Genomic DNA, 10000 nt, shown 5'->3' with positions numbered 1-10000 from the left:
GTAAGATATTTTTTTGCATACTACACTAAATAAAACATTTTCCATTTTTCACCTAGTAAACAAGAGGACAATTCAATTGGTCCGTTTTAACAAGGAGCGTTCTCTTAAGCCCAAGAGTATCCATTGTAGCGTATGGTTTGGTATAAACTACAGGGAAAACCAAACGGTTCCTAGTCAATAACCACAGGAATTCTGTAACAAAGGTAAAATAAATCAAACTTTATTTTATGATCCAGGGGTGTATTCTGTAACATAGGTGAATAAATCAAAACACGTTAGTTTTAGATTCAGAAGTGTATTCTGTAACAATGATAAATAAATTAATACGCTTCATTTTTTAATAGATTTATATTATCCACTGACACTTCGTGATGGAATTGCATTTTAATATATTATTAGATTAAAACCAATATTTTTAGCTTTTCCACTTTATTTTTATTTGACCAGCGACCGGATTTCATCGTTACTGACATCATCAGACTGTCTGATAATGTCGGTAACGACGAAACCCGGTCACTGGTCAAATAAAAATAAAGTGGAAAAGCTAAAAATATTGGTTTTAATCTAATAATATATCAATACGCTTCATTTTTTAATGCAGGAGTGTATTCTGTAACAATGTTTAAAAATCAAAACAATCAATTTTTAGATTCAAGAGTGTATTTTGTAACAAAGGAAAATAAATGAAAATGCTTTGTTTTTTTACTGTTTCAGGGTATATTCTCGACTTCGATTATTAATATCCTATAATATTTAAGGTACAGTATCGAATCAGCGTAGTTGTAATATGAAATATAATAACATTAAAGGACACCAGCCCTTTTTTTCAGGTGAAGTCCATGGTATCAATAGTATATCTTTCTTCACACAAAAAACTAATAAAATCTAAGGATGAAAATGAATTGATTGATGGGTGTTATATAAAAATAATCGTGTATGAATCAAAATAATTTTGGTTTCGAGAAGTGTTTTCGGTTCGGAGTCAAAAAATATTTGTCACTTCTACGTTAAAAATCACTTTAATTTATTTGATCCCCCTGGGAATCGAACCCGGGACCTCCAATACGGTAACCGAGCGTGCTAACCATCCGTGTTCTGTCTTCCTTTGCTTCTATTTTTAACTTCATTCGTCTCATAAATTTATTTTACTGATTATATAAATACTAAATTCAGAATAAATTATTAGTGTTATCTACTATGCACAATATATTGAATAAATAGGTATTTTAGCAATAAGATCCGGAATTTTAGTGCAATTAAAGTTTTACAGTATTCAACATGTTAAAAACTTGTTTTTCATGTATTTAAACTTCAATTAAATTCAATTTTAATTCAAAATGTAACAAAAAATAAGGTTGAAATACATAAGAGTTACTACATATGAAAAAAAATATTTAATTCTCGTCATAACTGGACAAAATATATAAAAGATAAAAAATATAATATATGTTACATAAAAATATCTTTTCACTTACCAAAACGGGCGACCAAAACATTAACACAGGAGTACACAAGGGAATATGTGGAATAGTCAGAATCCAGAACCCAGTATGGTGCTCCGAAAGGCACACCACCAAACTTTACTGAAAGGCGACCATCGCCTAATGTACCAACTATGGAGGCTGTACCAGAAATGGATACTACCGCGTCACTGAAAGATCGAGAAAAAATATTATCGATTTACAAAAGAACACCTCTCGCTTGTAGTGAGTTCCAAATAGCTTAATCCATAGCCAAGTGAAGAAAAAATTAAACCGTTGAAGTTGTTTTAAACTATATGTGGGGACTCAGGTAAGTCCGTGTTAAGTTGACGACAGTGACGTAGCGGAGGCTATAAAAGCCCTTACACAATTGCGCTCATCCTTTTTTCATTTACCCTCTCGAGCAACTGCATCCAGAGCTGAGAACTTGGCGTAGCTTATTACATATTAACACTATTCAGTTACATTATTTTTTTAAGTTTGTTTAAGATTCCATACATTTAAATTATTTAATTACTAAATTATTTACCATTTTAATTAATAAACAGTGTTTTTTTAGCGAGTAAGTACGACTTTCATTGCTTAGCAATCTTCTGACGAGTACAAACAGCAAGACAATCGTCATATCGCTCATTCCTTTCAAGAACGTCATAAATCAAAAATCGTCAATTTTCAGTTGTGCATGTTTTCGGAATGCCCAGAAAATGTACTATATCAACGCAAAAGAGGTAAATTTTCAACTTAATATTAACCCGCTTCAGGGCAGAAAGTGTTGTTTTTCCATTTTGAAGAAAAGGATTTATTTAATATTTTTTTTAAATAAACTTAATATTTTTCAAATGAAGAAAAAACATTCAGGCTTTACCTAAAAAGATCTGTTTCACAGTAAAAATTTCAATAAGTGGCTTGATATTTATTTTTAATATATTGTATTATATTTGTAAACTTTAAAAACGATCTCCTGAAAAAAAGTTTTTTGATTTATGACGTTCTTGAAAGGAGGGAGCGATATGATACCCTCATTTTGTCTGGTGACCCCTAATACCTTCCCTCATATAGGTATCTTAACTCGAGATGTCTATCTCATTTTTTAAACGAAAGTGGAAAACTTGACCACTTTCAAGTATTTGAAATACCTGACCATGAAAAGTTTTCCCGCCGTTTTTCTATTACCAACCACATTCGGCTCATACATTTATCATGTTATTCCAAATCAATAAATTGAAAAAGAATTTGAGAAAAATTTACACAAAGGTTGAGAAGATTACACAAGTACTAACAATCCATTATTGAAGTGAAGATTAGTTTAAATAAAAATAAAATTTCAGAATATTTCAACATAATGGTAATATATATATATATATATATATATATATATATATATATATATATATATATATATATATATATATATATATATATATATATAAATATATTTATATATATATATATATATATATATAAATATATGTATATATATATATATAAATATATATATATATATATATATATATATATATATATATATATATATATATATATATATATATATATATATATATATATATATATATATATATATATATAAATATATATATATATATATATATATATATATATATATATATATATATATATATATATATATATATATATATATATATATATATATATATATATTTATATATATTGTATATATATATATATATATATATATATATATATATATATATATATATATATATATATATATATATATATATATATATATATACATATATATATATATATATAAAATATATATATATATATATATATATATATATATATATATATATATATATATATATATATATATATATATTTTTTTTTTTGTCCGCCTCCGTAGTGTAATGGTCAGCACGCTCGGCTACCGTTCTGGAGGTCCTGGGTTCGATTCCCAAGGGGGGTAAAATAAATATAAGTGATTTTTTCACTGTAATATTTATTCAATATTACCTGGACTGGTACCTGAAGCGGAGGGCTGATCACCTTTCCTTCATGTGTAAAAACGATCAAATAACACTGCGTTTATATGATACAGTGCCCTATGCACCATTCGGGTGCGGATAAGGGTTTTATTATTATTTTATTATATATATATTTATATATATATATATATATTTATATATATATATTTATATATATATATATAAATATATATAACATATAAATCTACGTAATTAAAATTAATGGAACAAATATAATTATAATGCTATTGCCTAATAAAGCTTCATCTGAAATACATATTTGTAGCAAAGATGTACCAAACAGAAACGGAGCAAATAAAAGAACTTTTATGATAAACAAATGAGCTGGGAATCTCAAATTCATGTGATCACTTTATATATAGTCAAATTATGAAGGTTAATGAAATGTAATCTCAATGCCATTGTCTCATTAATCTCGATCAAAGTATTAGTAGCTATTGTGTTTTCTATTTATATAAAATGATTACAGTTTAATGTATCCATGTAGTCTCAAATGATTAAACTTAGTAGATAAAAAATACAGTACGTATTTACCGGTTCCATCTAATTATTTTGTTTAATTATTGATCGATATGAAAAATATAATTAAATGATAAAATGGCAACCTACGTCACGAAATTGGACCTCAAGAAGAAAAATAAACGTAACTAATAATATAAAGATGTACACCTGATCCGGTAAAATATTATGTAAGTGTTTTCCAGATGAATATCAAGATATATTGAGTGATTGGTTTTGAGATGTCTTACCTCCTCATGAAATGATCCATATCTCGAATTGATTTGCGTAATGAATTGATACAAATAATTAGTCAAACCCATAATTATTTTGCAGATTTGATAAGATCAAGCTATACTACTATAAATTGATTGAGAAAGTGGTATGATCATTAGTTTTTGTTCTTGATCAAAAATTTCAAAATGAGAGTTTTTTGCAGCGTTTTGTTGCTTTTGGTAGGAGTGGCCTCCATTTCTGGTAATTATTTCATTTAATTATTTATTTATTCCATAATTAAAATGCAAATTTGTTTAAAAATAACTATAAATTTTTATTTTAAAATAATTATAATGTCTACCTGTTTCGAAGCTAACCGCGTCATTATCAAGACTGATTATTCAGTCTTGATAAAGAAGCGGATAGCTTCGAAACCGGTAGACATTATAATTAAATTATAATAAAATATTTATAATGATTTTAAAACAAAGTTACATTTTAATTATAAAATGGAAAATCACAAAGTTTGTGCTTCAAATATAAATTATATTATTTATTTTACTCTACAATGACCGTCTTTATTTCCTTATTAAAATGTATACAAAGATCAATCTAGGAAAACCATTGGGAAGAGTCTAAACAGCATTAAAGAGCTATTCAAATTTCAATGACTTCAAAGTGCATATACTCGTACTCCTCAATTATCTACATTTTTAGTGTAGTAAGTTTTAGCAGGTATTTATTGTATAATTGTACAGTAAATATAATTAATTTGTATAAATATTAATGCAGCCAAACTCCACCCCTTTCTTTCGGAATACAGAGAGGGAATGAGGTATTTCATTGCTGAAGGAAAAAATGGCGGAATTCAAATTGTTGACAGACTAGCGACTGATCCAGATGCAAGGTTCACCGCATCATCTGATGTCAGGTTCCTTCTATATACAAGGTAGGGTAAAATAATGTAACACTCTCCTTATCATAAATCGTTCACCTTGTGTAATACCCATTTAATAAAAACTAATTCGTGAATACCGGATTCGGAATAATCATTTCATCATCAGGTCATTAAAATAAAATTATAAAGTATAACGTTTTTACAAAAATAAAATTTTAAAAGAGAGAAAGAAAGCCAAATTAACACAATGAGAATATTTTTGAATGTGGACGTGAAGTTAAATTTAGTTGGTTATTTATTATGGGTAAGTTTTTAATTTGTTATTGTACAAATTACGAGATAATTATAAACACTTGGATTCTTACTTCGAACCTGTAAGCCTTTTGTAAATATTAACTCTTTGAAACTACTTTATTTTTCCTACGTACGTAGTATTCTTGAATTTTCATCTCCTATTTGGTCACCCTATTATCAAGTACACTCGGATAAAATTGTAAGAATCCAAAAACTTTTCGTAAAAAATTTAAATCGTAGATCTCACCTAAATTTTCAGGATTACCGTGAAGCATGCGCTTTTTATAACTTGCAAACTCTTTCTGATAGACGAACCGTGGCCGACTTGATGTTGCTCACCAAGATCCTTTCCAACAAAATTGATTCCCCTGACCTAGTAGCCCGTATTAATTTTAGTGTACCCCAAAGACGAACGCGTTCTACTCACCTTCTTCATGTACCAAAGTGCAATACAGTTTTTTCACAAAATACCACCCTTAATAGAATCATAGACTCATACAACAAGACATATAATGACATCGATATTTTCGGGAAAAGTGTTGCTATAATAAAAAAAGAGGTTAGTAGAAAGCTCTCATGCTCTGTTTACTCTCCACCAATAACCTAGTTATGTTATGGGTGGGGGGTGAACGGTGCATGACAGTTTTTTTTTCTGTATATAAAATTGAATGTGTATATGTATGTTTATGCATATATATGTGTGTATGTATGCGTATGTATATATATGTATGTTTATTTATAAATATATTTTTTAACTTCTTACCTAGAAAAAAAAAATCCTTTAACCACCCTTTATTAATTCCTCTCCTTTCCTTCTCCTTCCTGCTAAATCTATTATTTTATAAAATACCCTTTTTTTGTTTTTTTGTTTTTATTTTTTGTTTAATCTCCGAATGTTTTTTAATAGTTTTATAACATAATTGTGGAATTGTTTAATTGGCTTTTTTTTTAACGTAACTATTTTTTGTCAATGTAATGTAATGTTTATTATTGTTAATGTAACTATTGTTTCATATCATTTTTTTATATGTAAGCTGTACAATTCCCGAATAAATAAAAATAAATAAAAATAAATAAAATAAAATAATATAATTAAACAACAACAACAATCATAAATTAAAAATATTATTGTAATTGAAAAATTCTTTTCTGAAGAGATCAAAACGAATAAGAAAACTTTGACTTCACCATTTAAACATACTCAAAATGTTGTGATCTATTGATCTATTGATTTTTTTTTAATCTTTGTATTTTTTCTAGGAAAAACCCCACTACGGCTTACATTCTGAAAAATGGCGATGCCAATAGTTTGACTTCTTCTAATTTCGACAAATCTAAGGCAACGAAAATCGTTTCTCACGGATGGAATAATAATGGAGACAGTAAGGTCAACACATTGATCAGGGATTGTAAGTAATTATTTTTAAATTAACTTTTTGAAAACTTAGAACCATTGTATAAATGAATAATTTCATCTAGTCTTTCACCGGTACAATTTCTAACTACATTCACTTCATATTTTTTTTTACTATTCTTTCTTCTTCTTCTTCTTGACGTGTCTTGTCGGGTTCTTCCGACATTCAATATCACTTGTGAGAATCTATCCCTATTTTGGGCGGTTCGGAACAGCTCCTTGACGATCCTTACTCCTGTCCACTTGCGTATATTATGGACCTCCAGATCCACCTTCTTTCAATACCTCTTCGACTCTTGGTCTTAATCTTGATGATCAGCTGCAGTAGCTTGCACTCCCTTAATACTATGGCTGTTTGTAGAACACTTGCGTTGTTGGACATGCCTTTCCAGGGTATCCAAAGCATTTTTTGATGCATCCGCATCTCAAACGCCTCTAGCCGGTTCACGACTCTCATTCACACTTCATTCTTCGACTTTATATGTAGATACGCATCTTAATATTTTATTATTATTTAAAACTTATTTGTATAGAATCTAGCTGTTTTGTATAACCTTTTATTTTAAATTAACATTCATTGTCCTAAGCTTTCCTTGCTGCCATGGATGTGAATGTCATCTGCGTGGACTGGGGCGCGGGATCCAATGGTCTGTATGGAACTGCTGTCAACAACGTTCCTCTGGTCTCAACTTGGGAAGCTAGCCTAGTCGACTGGCTCATCAGCCAAGGAGCAGCAGTTGGCAGCTTCCACATCATGGGACACAGTCTCGGAGCCCACATCGCTGGTCAGACTGCTAGGAAAGTCACGAGAGGAAAAATCACTTACGTAACTGGTAAGTTTGTGGATACCACTTTTTCATAAAATCTATTATGACAACTGTTTCGATGCATTCCGTATATGGGCTGAAAAGCCAAAGGCTGACACGTAGATGGCATTCATTGTTTTCTTTGAACCCTCACCCGCACCCAATGGTGCATGGGGCACTGCATCAGTTAAACTCAGTATGAAATTGAACGTTTACACATGAAGGAAAGGTGATCAGCCCTCCGCTTTTGGTACCAGTCTAGGGCAGTATTGAATAAATATTAGAGTGAAAAAAACACTTAAATTTATTTGACCCCCTCCTGGGAAACGAACCTGGGACTTCCTCGACTACCATCCGAGCATGCTGATCATTCACTCTCCTTTCCAAATCATTATCAATCTTTCTTTTCTTATTCCTCAAAATATACTTCCCAAATATACAAAATCATCTATCTACTTATTCCAAAAACTGTTATATACTAAATTATAATATTTTATTTGTATTTTTCAGGTTTAGATCCTGCAGGTCCTTCTTGGGGTCCTGGAACCGAACGCATTCGGCCCAGTGACGCAGGATACGTTGAGATTATCCACACTGACGCAGGATTACTCGGAGTGAAGGAGCCTGTCGGTCACAATGACTTCTACCCGAATGAGGGCGCTAATATGCCCGGATGCCTTTCAGTCGACGTCGCCTGCTCTCACGGACGCTCCTTCGAATACTTCGCTTACTCCATCGGCAATACAAGGTTCATGGCTGACCAGTGTCGTGATGAGAATGAGGCTCTCAACAACCAGTGCTCGAACTTGAGCAAACTGCACATGGGAGGCGCTGCAGTCAAGGCTATGTGAGTACTTATTTTTTAACACTGTACTTATAATTCACTGTTAAAAATCCTACTCTTCGCAGACGATATTGTGCTAATGAGTGAAATACACGAAGACTTACAAAATGTTCTGGAAAGATGGAGAAGGATCTAAGAGGACAATGGATTGAGACTGAGCAGAAACAAGACCGAATATTTGTACCTACCATTTGTAAATACAAATGCTGCCATCCTCCATACATGTGAAAGGAGAAGCAATACCAAATTGCGACTCCTTTAAAATACGATAATCCGATTTTCTGCCTCTCACTTAGTTGGCACCCGACTGCGATGAAAAGGGCGTGGAATTTGTGACTCTGACTTTGAGTTACGAGATGCGTAATACGACTTTCATATAAATATGCACTGGAGTCTTTTGGTACCACTTTTGGTAATATCGTGTAATTTTTGGATGATCAGTACGGAAAAGGTTAAAAACGCAACTTCATGACTACTTCGTTTGATCTCAAGTTGAGACAACCATAATTTAATTTGTCATCCGTGGGATAAATAATCCAATGTCTAAAATTAATAATATATTTTCATTTCCTTTTCAGCCGCGGTATTTTCCACTTGAAAACTACCGGCAGCCCACCATTCTATCTTTGAAGGGAAACAGTAATATTCGGCATGATCAACATAAACAAACATTCAATTAATTATTTGACATAAACATTTTTAACTGCATCAGTTGATTTTTTTTGTTTTTTTCAGTAATTATGAAATACATATTCTTAATAAAAAAATAATGTTTTTTTTTAATGATTGTTTGTGTTTTTATATAGCACCGAAATAATGAAGAAAAGCTGTTGTTGACTAAGTATAACCTTATAAACTATGATTATTAAGATATATAGTATAAAGCTAAATATATATTTCAGAATATTTATGAAATGGAAATTAATAGAAAAATATACTTAAACATTTTCTTTAATATATTAATCCGTTTATAGTAAGATAAAATTTGATATTGAAGTTCGAAAGAATGAATTTATTTAGGTGCGATCTTTTGATTTTGTCATGAAACATTCTTAAGTATTTAATCTTAATTTAATATCAAACCATTTTTAATTAAGTTTTATTTAGTAAACACCATATAACGGTGTTTGAAAATGACGCGGAATGCATCGAAACACGTGTCGTGTTAGATTTTAAGAAGTAGTGATATTTACCAATTAAAACTAATATTAAAAATATTTTTTCAATTATTGTTAACGAATTAATTCAACGTTATAAAGTTTTCGAACACATTATTTTACGTATTTTTTTTATCGACAATAGGATGAAATTATGTCATAGAATTTAAAAAAATCATATTTAACTACTATACTGTTATTTAAAAGAAATAAATTAAAGCATAAGTTTATATATTTTTTCTCACTTTTAATCCTTATTATTTTAATTTTCGTTTAAAATACTTTCAAAGGATTTATTTCATGACTTTAAAAAACTCTACGATATTAATTATATTAACAATTTCAATTATTAAGTTTGTAAA

The 10000-nt window shown here is 29.9% G+C and overlaps 2 protein-coding genes across 2 annotated transcripts in view; one reads left to right on the top strand and one right to left on the bottom strand.

Moving 5' to 3' along the window:
* Positions 1-4280, bottom strand: part of LOC148298529 (apolipoprotein D-like) — a 4312-nt gene extending 32 nt beyond the window's left edge. The window contains exons 1-3 of the mRNA XM_088276817.1: positions 4261-4280; positions 1476-1651; positions 1-192 (exon numbers count right to left, since the gene is read on the bottom strand). The exon at positions 1-192 is cut by the window's left edge and continues 32 nt beyond it. Coding sequence (XP_088132943.1) covers positions 53-192; positions 1476-1651; positions 4261-4280 — 336 coding nt within the window. The 3' untranslated portion in view covers positions 1-52. The remainder of the gene's footprint in view (positions 193-1475; positions 1652-4260) is intronic.
* Positions 4281-4431: 151 nt separating this feature from the next.
* Positions 4432-9181, top strand: LOC148298528 (pancreatic triacylglycerol lipase-like). Its single transcript, XM_088276814.1, has 6 exons — positions 4432-4486; positions 5018-5174; positions 6678-6826; positions 7419-7664; positions 8148-8484; positions 9060-9181. The coding sequence occupies exons 1-6, from the start codon at positions 4432-4434 to the stop codon at positions 9109-9111; spliced, it is 996 nt and encodes a 331-aa protein (XP_088132940.1). The 3' UTR covers positions 9112-9181.
* Positions 9182-10000: the final 819 nt, after the last annotated feature.

Source organism: Brachycentrus maculatus, unplaced genomic scaffold (genome assembly GCF_059751285.1).
Source record: "Brachycentrus maculatus isolate JH-2025_06_01 unplaced genomic scaffold, ASM5975128v1 h1tg001894l, whole genome shotgun sequence".
NCBI classification, from domain to species: Eukaryota; Metazoa; Arthropoda; class Insecta; order Trichoptera; family Brachycentridae; genus Brachycentrus; species Brachycentrus maculatus.
This window is presented reverse-complemented; position numbering and strand designations above follow the sequence as displayed.

Bases quoted from the DNA above. Each gene is read 5' to 3' on its own strand.
- LOC148298528 (XM_088276814.1), top strand. From the start codon at position 4,432: ATGAGAGTTTTTTGCAGCGTTTTGTTGCTTTTGGTAGGAGTGGCCTCC. The intron at 4,487-5,017 runs GTAATTATTTCA...ATATTAATGCAG, and splicing joins AGGAGTGGCCTCCATTTCTG to CCAAACTCCACCCCTTTCTT. The intron at 8,485-9,059 runs GTGAGTACTTAT...TTTCCTTTTCAG, and splicing joins GGCGCTGCAGTCAAGGCTAT to CCGCGGTATTTTCCACTTGA.